Here is a 13,249-nt window from a genome sequence, read left to right as displayed (position 1 = left end):
CTCTGTCACTTAGAATCTGTGCTTAATGTTGGAGTTTGAGCCATCCAGTTTGAAAGATTTTAAGTTTGTGGGTTTCTGACATAATTTTTTTGGGAAGTCACACCCAGCAGCTCTCAGGGGTTATTCTTGGGTCCAGGCTCAGAAATTGCTCCTGGCAGGCTCGAGGAACCATATAGGATGCCAATGACCTTCTGCATGAAAGGCAAATGCCTTACCTCTATGCTATCTCTCTGGCCCTCTGACATAATTTTTAAAACAGATGTGCTTAGAGTTTACTCCTAGCTGTGTACAGGAATTACTCCTGGCAGGCTTTGGGAGACCATGTGTAATGCTGGGGATCAAAGCTGGTTGGGTGTCTGTAAGCCAAGCACTCTGCTCACTGTACTATCTTTCTGGCTCCTGACATAAGACTCTTTCATTTAATTTAATGTATGCATGTATGTGTGTATGTATGTTTGTTGATTTAGGCCACATTTGGCAATGTTTAGGTTTTACTCTGGTTCCATGCTCAGGGATGACACAAGGCAAGAGCCTACCCACCCACTGTACACTTTCTCCAGCCATGGAATACCTTTTTTTTTGGGGGGGGGGGGTCCACACCCAGAAGTGCTCAGGGATTACTTCTGGCCCTATACTCAGAAATACCCTGCCCACTGTGCTACTGCTTCAACCCCAAAGAAGATCTTTTTAAAGGGAAACATCTGTATGTAGCTGGGAGGTAGATACTTTGGTACTTTGAGAAGTCACAGCCTTAGAAGACAAGATTGTCATTATTGTAATAATGCCCAGAGACAACAGAGATGAGGACTGGAAGGACCAACTCAGATATGAAGCTCACCACAGAGTGGTGAGTGCAGTTAGAGAAATAACTACACTGACGTCTATGGTAACAATGTCAATGAGTGAGAGAAACAGAATGCCTGTCTTCAATACAGACCGAGGGTGGGGTGGGGGGAATTGGGGATATTGGTGATGGAAATATTGCACTGGTGAAGGGGGTGGTGGTGCTCTTTTTATGACTGAAATCCAACTACAATCATGTCTGTAATCAAGGTGCTTAAAAAAAGATATTAAAAAGAAAAAGGACAAGCTTGTATCATACACATAATGCTTCTACTGACAGCAAAATTCAGGATCCATTTTCATGATCATTGATTGCTAAACTTTATTTCCACTTGTCTGCAAGCTAAGCATTAGGCAAGGAAAAAAGGCCAGGAAACTCCCCAAAGCAAGCAAATGCTGATCTTTGTTTGATCTGTGAGAAATGTGGAAATTTTTTTCAGTGAAAGCAAATGCAGAAAAAAGAAAAAAAAAAGATGGTTAAAACAAATGAAAGAACCTAGAATCCTGAAAATCATGCCTAATTAGGAAAAGTGTGTCTTTTTTCTTTGACCTATTGATGCACAAAGGGAATTTGAAATTTATTAAGATAGTTTTGTGGCACCCTTTAAAGCAGAGGTTGTGGCAGGTCACTCGAAACACAAATGCCATCTGGCAAAAAACTGCTTACCATCTCGAGCAAAGACAGCTAAGCTTCAGATTCTGGGACCATCCAGGACGGCAAACTGTGCCAGGCTGTACGCTTCACTGCGAGGCATCAGTTTAAGCCAATTGTGGTCAGACAAAGCAGGGCTTGTTGTAAAAGGAGAGATCAAATTGGCTGGCCTTTCCTTACCTTCCAAGGTCCAGGGAATGGTTAGTCTGAGGAAAGCTGCTAAAAGCACCCATAAAGGATGTAAGAGCACAACTGGGATGACAAAGCCCTACTGATTTTTCAAGGTCTCTGGAAATGCACCAAAGCATAAAAGACAATATTTCCTTTGTGAGTCTACATTTCCAGTGGTTGGACACCTCTGGACCAGGCTTTGCCCTGTGTGATTGGAAATGACAGGCACTTAATAACCCTCAGAGGGAGGTGCCTCCCACTTCTGAAAAGTGCTTGCAACACCTACTCCAGCCAGAATGGCTTTTTCCTTTGTCTTCTCATATTATCTGTCTCAAAGGCTGTTTTCCTGAAGGCACAGGCAGAGGAAGGAAGACTTCCTTTAATGCAGGAAGATTTTGCTCACTCATGCAGAGACCACAAAGGGTGGAAACAAATCAATCTTACCTTCCTGGTTACAGCTGGATCCAGATAGCCCTTGAGCTTTTGAATGTATGTATGAGGAGGATTCTTCACCTGGAATCGTTCCTGTAGGAGATACAAAGGAAGTGGTATAAAAGTATGAAAGCTCTAAAGGGAAGAGGCACAGTGAGCCATCCACACACAGGAGTGCTGCTAAACCAAACCAGGCACATCTAGTGAGAAAGGCCTTGCAAATTAGCAGCTGGCTCTCATGGCTTTTAATCTACAGTAGGTGTTATCAGCCAGTAATCTATGATGACATCATGGATTGTTGATACACATATGTAATCATGTGTCTGTATTCTTTTCTCTGTGGACGCTACAACTTTAGTTCTCAGAACAATTCTCTGACCTAGCACAAGTGCTACTCAGGTTCTCTTAGCTGGTCTTTTAGTCTCTTGAATATTCTCTTAAGTCTTCAAAAATTGGAAATCGAGCTCCCATATGATCCAGCTATACCACTCCTAGGAATATACCCTAGGAACACAAAAATACAATACAAAAACCCCTTCCTTACACCTATATTCACTGCAGCACTATTTACCATAGCAAGATTCTGGAAACAACCAAGATGCCCTTCAACAGACGAATGGCTAAAGAAACTGTGGTGCATATACACAATGGAATATTATGGAGCTGTCAGGAGAGATGAAGTCATGAAATTTTCCTATACATGGATGTACACGGAATCTATTCTGCTGAGTGAAATAAGTCAGAGAGAGAGAGAAAAATGAGGAATGGCCTCACTCATCTATGGGTTTTAAGAAAAATGAAAGACATTCTTGCAATAATAATTTTCAGGCACAAAAGAGAAAAGAGCTGGAAGTTCCAGCTCACCTCAGGAAGCTCACCACAAAGAGTGATGAGTTTAGAGAAATAACTACATTTTGAACTGTCCTAATAATGAGAATGTATGAGGGAAATGGAAAGCCTGTCTAGAGTACAGGCGGGGGTCGGGTGGGGAGGAGGGAGATTTGGGACATTGGTGATGGGAACGTTGCACTGGTGATGGGTGGTGTTCTTTACATGACTGAAACCCAAACACAATCATGTATGTAAGCAAGGTGTTTAAATAAAAAAAAAAAAAAGAGTCTTCAATGCTGCAACTAGCAAACACTTGGTTCAAAATGTGTACAACTAATTCATTAGTCTCAAAAATTAGTAATGAGTCATGCAAACAGAGTGAGCAAGTGTACTCTGCATGGATGGTTGCATGTGTGTGATTGTGAATAGGTTCTTTATCAGGAGGGTGTTTGAGCCACACCCAGCAGTGCTCAGGCTAGGGGGACCACATGGAGTGCTGGGGATTAAACTTGGGTTGGTCCTGGGGCCAGAGCAATAGCACAGCAGCTAGAGTATTTGCCTCACACACAGCTGACTCAGGAGTCCAAGGCTGTGCTATCACTCTGGCCCCATGAATCGGTTCTTAAAGTAGTTCCAATTTAGAAGATCAAATTATTTTTATGCAAAGACAGTCATTTAAATAAGTCTATAATATAGACCTCAAGGTGATAGTTGAATGCAGAGCTCCAGCAGAATCCAAGAATCTGTAATTCTAGTAAGTTTTATGATAAGGCTATGGATTAAAGGGCCACATTTGCATCAACTCCTGCTGGTGTATATATGAGTTTTATAGATCATAATGCCCCAAAAGTAATAAATAGTAAAAAGATAAAAAAAAAACAAATGCCCATATACAATAAAATGCACCAATGTTTTACTATGTTCATATATTGACAAACTATATTGCAAACTCCTATATGAATAAATTTTATAAACTTGAGGTTAAAATAAAAATATAAATATTTATAAAGCAGGCAGAATTATTTTTAATGGTCAAAGAACATACATACATACATACATACATAGGTGGCTTTATGTATTTACCTACAGAATTCAAAATACATTATACACATATACTACATGCACAGGGAGAAGCATAAAAAAGAGGGTTGAAGGACTATAGAAAGGGAATTTAAAAACTGCATATGCTTGGAAGCAGCAATTTTACATTTCTTCATCCAGCTAGTATATAAGCATGCTGGCTTCCTATTCTTATAATATTCTATGTTGGTTTCAAAACCTTTTATCACATATGCCTTGGATGGTATAGCAAGAAAAGGTAAAATAAATCAGCTTTATAAAGAAAAAAAACAGAACTTGCCTTGCATGTGGCCTACTTTGGTTCCATCCCCAGCAAAGCATGTGTTTCCTAAATACAGCCAGGAGTAATCCCTTAACACAGAGCCAAGAGTAGTCCCTGAGCATTACCAGATGTATTGTCTCAAAATAATAATAAGGAAAAGAAAAAGGCAGATTGGATATGGAATTAAAAAAAATTCTCTTGGGAGCCGGAGAGATAGCATAAAGGTAACGCATTTGTCTTGCATGCAGAAGGTCGGTGGTTCGAATCCCGGCATCCCATATGGTCCCCCGAGCCTGCCAGGAGCGATTTCTGAGCATAGAGCCAGGAGTAACCCCTGAGTGTTGCTGGTGTGTGAGCCAAAAACCAAAAAACCAAAAGAAAAAAAAAAAGAAAAAGAAAAAGAAAATTCTCTTGATTCTTTACCATCTATAATCCAAAAAAATGTTTTCCCAACTATTTATTTATTTGTGGGCTTTTTGTTTTTTTGTTTGTTTTGTCTCATCCAGCTGGTTCTATAGTCAAAGATCACTCCTGCCAGTCAGAGGAGACCATATGAGATGCTGGGGATTGAACCCGGGACAGCTGTGTACAAGACAAGCACTGTCTTCGCTGTACTACTGATCCTGCTTACTAGTAATGTTTTACTATCATTCGTTATTTTTGCAACATTGAACTGGCCAACATATTTAAGCATTTGATTATCCCATTTAAACTTGTATTTTCCAGCACATGAAACCACCAGACTTCCTGGTACATTCAAACCTGCTTAGAGAAATAGAAACGTAAGAGATCATCTTACCCTATCAAAAAGATTTTTTTTTTACTGGTATTACTTAATGCTTTAAGAAAGGGCAGGGCTGGAGAGATAGCATGGAGGTAAGGCATTTACCTTTCATGCAGAAGGACAATGGTTCGAATACCGGCATCCCATATGGTCCCCCGGGCCTGCCAGGGGCGATTTCTGAGCATAGAACCAGGAGTAACCCCTGAGCGCTGCAGGGTGTGACCCAAAAACCAAAAAAAAGGAAAGGGCAAAGTGGAGGGCTAGAGTGGTAGCACAAGCAGTAGGGTGTTTGCCTTGCAAGCTCTAACCTAGAACAGACCAAGGTTTGATCCCCCAGTGCTCCAAACAGGTCCCCCAAACCAGGAGCTATTTCTGAGAACATAGCCAGAAGTAACCCCTGAGCGTCACCGGGTGTGGCTCCAAAAGCAAAAAATAAATAAAAATAATTGGGCTGAAAAGATAGAGCAGGGGTCAAGGTTAAATGGCTTGCATTTCACCCACCTCAATTCAATTCTTGGCCCCACATATGTTCCCCTGAACGCTGATAGTATGGTCCCAAGACTTCCTCTAAATAAATATATACATAATATAATTAGGGAGGAGAGACAGAACAGAAATTAAGGCACTTGCCTTGCATATAGCAGACACCTGTCACTGTACCCTGCAAATATGTCCCCACCCTTTCCCTTGAAGAAAAAAATAATTGCTAAGCTATTTAAAACCCAGTTGTTCTTTTTCTGGATTTGTATATGCTTTTCTCTGTGCTGTAGCTATTGTCACCACACTATTGTGGTGCTCCTCAGAAACTGAACTTCAGGTAGTGCAATTTGGAGGAAAGGCACTGACATTGTATGCAGTTGTCCCCACCAGGAATATGAACTCCGAGCCAGGAGTAAGCCCTATGCACCATCAACTGTGGCCCCAAATGAATAAATAAACTCATACTTTAAAAGATGTACACATTAACATTGTGTGTGTGTGTGTGTGTGTGTTTTTAAGGCAACTGCTGCACTTATTTGAATAATGTATTTCTAAAAACAAAGTAAGGCTCACAGCAATGGATCAGTGATTTAGTCCTTAGCTTCTTACTCTGGTTCTACTCATGACCCATTTTCACTCAAGAAATTTTTATGTGACCACAGGTCTGTAGGCATATAAAATAAATATCCAGAGTCTGGAGTGCTAACATAGCAACCTAATAGGGCATTTGCCTTGCATGTGGTCAACCAAGGTTTGATTCCTGCATTCAATATGGTCTCCCAAGCCTGCCATGAGTAATTTCTGAGCAAAGAGCACAGAGTCAGGAAAAGTCCCTGAGCACTGCCAAGAGTGGCCCAAAGCAAAAAATAAATAAAAATAAAAATAAAAGATTTTAAAATAATATATAAGGAGCCAAAGCAATAGTAGAGGATACGGTATCTACTTGTTTATGGCCGACTCTGGTTCCATTCTTGGTATTTCATATAGGTACCCTGAGCCCACCAGGAGTGATTCCTGACTGTAGACCAACCACTAGACGCTTAAGTTGTAGTCCAAAATCCAAACCAAAATATATATGTTTATATACATATATACACACATGAAATAAAAAAAAACTTTACCTATTATGTCATAAAGAAATTTAAACTAAAATAGATTTTTCTTTTAAGATTTTTCATTTCCCTTCCACATTCAGTTGGTTTTCTAAATTTAAGCAGCTAGAGCTTAGAGACTCTCTAAGTGTATGATTATGAAATCAAATGCCTCTTGTCCCACATGTGCTGATCCTGATCCTGATCGCTCTGCTATCTGTAATCCCTTGCACCAAAACTGATGTCTGGCCATAGTTAGGATGGTGTAATCACCACAATCAGAACCCGTATGCCTCGAATAAAGGTGCAACCCCCAGCAAACCCCACACAAAAGAGAATTCAAACCATGGCAAACACTGCCACCAACTATACAAGCTCTGCAGCTCCAAGTGATTCCTGAAAAGCAGCACAACCACACACACACAACTATGCATGCAAATATTAATTGTCACAACAACAAAGGAAGGGGAGAGGAAATTAAAAATTAATTTATTTTAATGACAATGAAGAAGATTAATGACTAAAATTATGAGAGGCCAACATTATTGCTAGTTCAAAAAAAAAACAAAAACAAAAACAAAAAACTTTTCCTACATCAAAGAATTTAAGTAAATGTGTTATAAAGAAAGACTATAAATCCTTAATCATTTTCCTAAAGCTTGTTCAAAAGGAAGATATTGTTAGAAAATAGTTCACCAAACATTTCTTTGGTTAACAGGAAAAACATTTTAAGGGATATTTTGAAGAATTCCAGCGCATCTTCAGAACATTTTTGGACTGGACAGATAACAGGTGGGAAGGGGGATAGTTTGAATGACTTTGGGCTGGCAAATTTATGTAAATTAAAATTATGAGGACAAAGCATCAAGAGCTCAAGGATTACAGTGTATGTGCTTAGCTTACAGGAGTCCAGGTTTGATCGCTTGAGCCACATATAGTCCCCTGAGCACCACCAGCGTCAACTGCTGAGCACAGAACTAGAAGTAGTATCACCTGAGCAACTCCTGAGCATCACCAGGGATGGTTCCCAAAGAAAAATTAACAAAGTAATACTATGATTTCACTAAGTATTAGAATTTCAGACATTGTATGAAAATCCAAAACTGCCTGAGCCGGCAGTTTCCATTGTCCTTGTTTCCAGAGCTGTTTCATGCCTCATATCCTATTTCTAATAATTACTCAACTGCTTGCTCAACTTGCATTAACTTGCACTAACTTGCATTTCATTATGTGGAAATATTCCCCTTAGTCATAAAAGCTATTCTATAAGCAAGATGATTTGCAAATCTGAATTGATAAGTCATCAGGAAGAGCTTTGAAGTAACTTTCTTGCAGAATGTCTAACAATAGAGCATTGCCAACAGCCCTGACCTCCTGCTATTTATCTCTCTGCCTGATCAAACTTGCCTCATGAAGTGTTTCTGGGTAGGAAGTAACTAGCTCTCTGGGGTTTTAATCATTTTTCCAAATATTCAAAGAAAAGTGCCCAAAGCCATTTCTTAACATTTGACCCACATGCTGTACTGGGATGAACAGGTAGAAAAGGGAAGAGGGACAGGAGGGAATAAATCAGAGTCTTCACAAGCTTCCGTGCATTTGCAAATACTTTAATCAAATAGAGTGCTATGAACTCAACTTCTCAGAAAGTAAGCAGAAAACATCTTAATGCTGAAAAATAACTTTATCTATTCAAGACAAAGAATACTTCCACATATGGGGCTCAGAACTTTTTGTTTCTTAAAAATTACTAACATTGTGTCATATGCATTAGATCTCACAGCACACTGAAGCACCCTATTTGATAAGTTGAAATAAACCCTGATGTAAAGGAGGGGGAGTTAATGTTCAAAACTCAGTGACTTGACTTAAATCACAAACAAAACACACTCACACATACACATACATATATACACACATATATATCCATATACATAGTGCACACACACCAGATCAAACTCAGGTTTTCTGGTTTTTAAGCAAGTAAAAACCTTAAGGGTGAAAATGTTCTATTAAAACACAATTCTCATTCTTTCCTAATAGGGATAAGAACCCATATATTTTATAGTGCAGGGGTGCCTTTCAGCCTAAACATTTGTCATGGGGACTTAACTGAGGCCTCAATTGATCAGACATCGATTGTCCAACCCTGAGCCCCAGATCCCAACCTTAGAACTAGCAAAGTTTCCTGCACCAGCATCAGGAATCAAACTACCCGCCCCAGGGGGTGAGGGTGGTCCTAATGGTGCTCTGGCACTAACTTGCTCCAGGGTAGGTTTATATGACACCTTGATGAAGAGAAAACAGCAACAACTTCACCTAAGGGCAGGTTGCCCTAAATCAGACACCCTGGGGACTCATTTTCAGAAATTCGCTTGGTGCTAAATGCCCTGATGGGTCTCATGCTCAGAGTTACATTGATAAGAATAAGGTGGTGGGGGGGAATGAGTGCAGCTCCATAACTAAACTCCAAAAATACATGATGGCTGATGCATCTTTCTAGGTAGATTAGTCTGGACTGACCTCTCTGGGGTTTTTCCAGGAATAAAGCAGAGTGATCCCCCTCTCTGCTTGAAGGCAAAATAGCCTGAAGGCACACCCAACACCCTCCAACAGGAATGGTCTAGCTCCACAACTGATCTTTCTCATACTGGCAAGCCACCAAATTGTTCCAGATCTATAGACACCACAAGGTATTACTGCAGGGGCCGGAGAGATAGCACAGTGGAAGGGCGTTTGCCTTGCACAAAGCAGATCCAGGACGAATGGTGGTTCAAATACCGGCATCCCATATGGTCTCCCAAGCCTGCCTGGAGTGATTTCTGAGCATAGAGCCAGGAGTAACCCCTGAGCGCTGCTGAGTGTGAACCCCCTAAAAAATTACAGCAGTGTCAACCCACTAGAAGTACAGTCAATCTGATAGGAAAGTTGCATAGAAGATCACTAAGCTCAGTAAACCAAATATTAACACAGAGGTTCAACTAGCACCAACTATACTCCAGTAAATCCTTCGACTATTACTTTAGTAACATCATTCAGAAAGAGAACAATTATTACAAATTGACACTTACTGATCTAAATTTTAATCATTCCATTTGCCTTTGTGTTGTGCAAACAAAATGAAGTAAATCTGCTTTGCCTCCAAGGGTGCAGGGTAGGGTGGTAAGTGGAAAAATTGGGAACTTTGAGAAGAAGGTTTACACCGATGGTGGGATTGGTGTTGCAAAATTTAATGCCTGAAATAACTGTATTGTGAACAATATGGCAAATCACAGTATTATAATAAAAAAATTAAAAATAAAAAAGGAGGAGGGAACAACAGCAACAGCTAGGGGAACTAAAGAGAGCACAGTCGGTAAATTGCTTGCCTTGTATGCTGCCAACCTCAGTTTAATCCAGCACCAATATGATCTCCCCAAATACTGCTATTGGATGTAATAAAGCCCTCTCCTTCAAAAGTGAGAAGCTAAGCTCTAAAGGGGTTTAACCTTTAGGCTTAATAATGATGCTGACATGAGTAGACAAGAAGACAAAAATAAAACAATTTCTAAAAGGTATATGGGCAGAAATTATTTATACAGTCTAGTAGAATTCAAGAATATCACATGTATTGGAGGCCAGGATGAACTAAGAAAAAGAGCTCCTAAGCATCCTTAGCCAAAGCATCAACACTCATAAGACTAATCATTTATACAAGTAAAAGGAATTTGGGGGGCCAGAGTGGTAGTATAAAGGGTTTGGGCATTTGACTTGCACACATCTGGCTTGGGTTCCATGCACGGTCCCTCCCAAGCACCACAATAAGTAATTCCTAAATGTAGAGATAGGAGTAAGCACTGAGCATCACTGAGTATGGACAAGACACACACACACACACACACACACACACACACACACACACACACACACACACACACAAATAGAGAATACCAAGGGAGTGCATAGTCAACATTTTTCCAAAAGGAAATAAAAGGACATACAAATTTTGTAACTTTAGAAAGTTTTTCAGATTATCTCCTCTATAGAATAGGTTATCTACATTCCTACCTACCTATCTACTACCTACAAACAGAGGACCCAGATAGGAGCTTCAGTTGGTACTATCCCTAATTTTGTCTATTACCAGTGTCAGCTGTGCTGATTCTTGAGAATGGCCTCAATGGTTATTAAACATTTCACTGAACATTTCACTATCACTCTGAATATCTTAAATCTTGCTATCCCATTTAGCTAGCATGTTCTATTCTTTCATTCAACCAGATCACATTATGCAAGACACTGTATAAAAGCATAAAATGAAACAAATCCAATCCTAAAGAAATCACTCTTGTGTCTGAGCTACAACAGACATCACTGTAATACAAAGTTGAATGTGATAAGAGCCATATGTGATCCTCTGGAAGTTCAAAGAAAGGTAAGGTTTTTTCCCAACTGAAATGATCAAAGGAAGTTCCCCAGAGAAGGTGGCTTTTGAATGGAGTTTTGAAGGACAGGCTGCATATAAAACAGCTTATAGATATTCTGGGACAGTATGTGATGCAGAAGTCAGAAGAGTTTTCCAGGTGGGAGAATGCAGAAACAAATGTAGAGTAGCAAGGGGTATGTGCTAATAATTTAAAGGGGGTTAGCATGAATTTAGTAATACACTTCATAAAAGATAAGAACACAAAAGATCAACAAAAGCAAATGCCAAATAATAGGGTAAATTATGTAAGATGAACAACAAAATAAATATGTACTTTTAAATGGGGAGAGAGCTTAATACTATATAAATTTCCACATTACCAACTTTAAAAGCTCCTACTTCTATGCTATCCTAGACTTGAAACTCTGCCTGTCAGATTCATTCTACAGCCAAAGTTTCTTGAAGAGCCTTGAAGTAATCTTCAGTTCTAAATATAAAACTATGTTCCCCATCTGAAAGGCAAGAAGAATTGTACAAGTTCTCCATTACAACGTTCAGACTGAGAAAACCTTTGGATGAGACTTTTCTAAAAGTCCCCCACCCCCGTTATTTAGACTAGCAGGAGTTTCCCTTTGTTCAACAGTCTTTATCCATCAGAATATTCTGTCATCCATCTCTAATTCATAGTTAATTGGGCCTCTTTTATCCTGCTCAATGCTCACTATATTCCCCATTTTAAAAGTACTTTACAAAACAAAAAGAAATGAATATAAAGAACAGATTAGGGGTTACCAGAGAGGGGGTCAAAAGAGCCCTCTATGGAGCTGGAGCAATAATATACAAGGTTCAATAGGTAGGTACAATAGCACAATAGTTAGAGAGCTTGTCTTTCATGCAGCAGACTCTATCTCTGGCATCCTATATAGTACACCGAACACTGCAAGGAATAATTCCCAAGTACAAAGCCAGATGTAACTCCTGAGTATCAACAGATGTGGAATCCCACCCCATCCCAGAGTCAACTCTATAGCGACAGAAACTAGTCTGCTGGGAAGCACACTGCTGTGTATGGAGACTTCAAGTGACAGTGTTGGTTACACACTGAAAATGAGCATGTTGTGAGCCAATGTTAACTCAATTTTACTCAATTTTAAAGTGTTTTCTTGAATTCAATCAATTCCTAAAAATGCAGAAGATACTATTAGTTCATGCAAATCCTAAGTAGATTAAAGTGTAATCATGTGTGGCAGGTGCCAGTATTTAATAATAAAGCTACTGAAGGGATGGAGAGATAGTACAGTGGGGTAGAGTGCTTGCCTTAAACACAGCAAACTCAGGTGTTTTATCCCTGGCACCACATATGATCCATTCCCTGGGCTCCACCAGGTGTGATCCCTAAGCCCAGAGCCAGGAATAAACACTGGCCACCATAAAGACTGGATCAGAACATGGAAAAATACTGCAGAAGACAAATTATTAGAATTCAGAATACAGAACTGGAGTTACAGATATTACAAGAATGGGAGCAAGACTAACGTGCATTAGACTGTGTTAAAGGGATATTAGTACTCTGGTGATGACTTTTTCATTGTATTTGGAGTAAAACTGCACCGAAACAAACATAGTCTCATTCACTGTTACCTATAAAACCTATGTTACCTCTGTTCACATGTCTGACTGCGATGCCACATACACATTTTTTGGGGGTTTGTTTTTTGTTTGGTTTTGTTTTGTTTTTTGGATCACACCCAGCAGCACTCAGGGGTTACTCCTGGCTCTATGCTCAGAAATCACTCCTGGCAGGCTCGTGGGACCATATCAGATGCTGGGATTCAAACCGCCGTCCTTCTGCATGCAAGGCAAACACCCTACCTCCATGCTATCTCTTCTGCCCCACATTTATTTTTTTAAAAAAGGGAATAACTGTTGCTACTGTTATTGAGAATCCCAAAATTATTTTATTTTATTAATATAAATCCTTAAATTTTTTGTTCTCTTCCCTCAGAGTCAAAAGTTTTTCTTGTTTGTGGACCAGTAGTGTGGAGTATAAAAAACTCGGGGCCGGCGAGGTGGCGCTAGAGGTAAGGTAGCCTTGCAAGCGCTAGCCAAGGAAAGATGGTGACCGCGGTTCGATCCCCTGGCTTCCCATATGGTCCCCCCAAGCCAGGGGCAATTTCTGAGCGCTTAGCCAGGAGTAACCCCTGAGCATCAAACAGGTAGG

General features: G+C 40.0%; 1 protein-coding gene across 3 annotated transcripts in view; it reads right to left on the bottom strand.

The window, feature by feature from the left end:
- Nucleotides 1-13,249, bottom strand: part of FMNL2 (formin like 2) — a 350,132-nt gene that overhangs the window by 114,566 nt on the left and 222,317 nt on the right. For all 3 annotated transcript variants that reach the window (XM_049773056.1, XM_049773055.1, XM_049773057.1), the window contains exon 3: nucleotides 2,111-2,191. In XM_049773056.1, the coding sequence (XP_049629013.1) occupies nucleotides 2,111-2,191 (81 nt within the window). The remainder of the gene's footprint in view (nucleotides 1-2,110; nucleotides 2,192-13,249) is intronic.

This window comes from Suncus etruscus, chromosome 5 (genome assembly GCF_024139225.1).
Source record: "Suncus etruscus isolate mSunEtr1 chromosome 5, mSunEtr1.pri.cur, whole genome shotgun sequence".
NCBI lineage: Eukaryota > Metazoa > Chordata > Mammalia > Eulipotyphla > Soricidae > Suncus > Suncus etruscus.
This window is presented reverse-complemented; position numbering and strand designations above follow the sequence as displayed.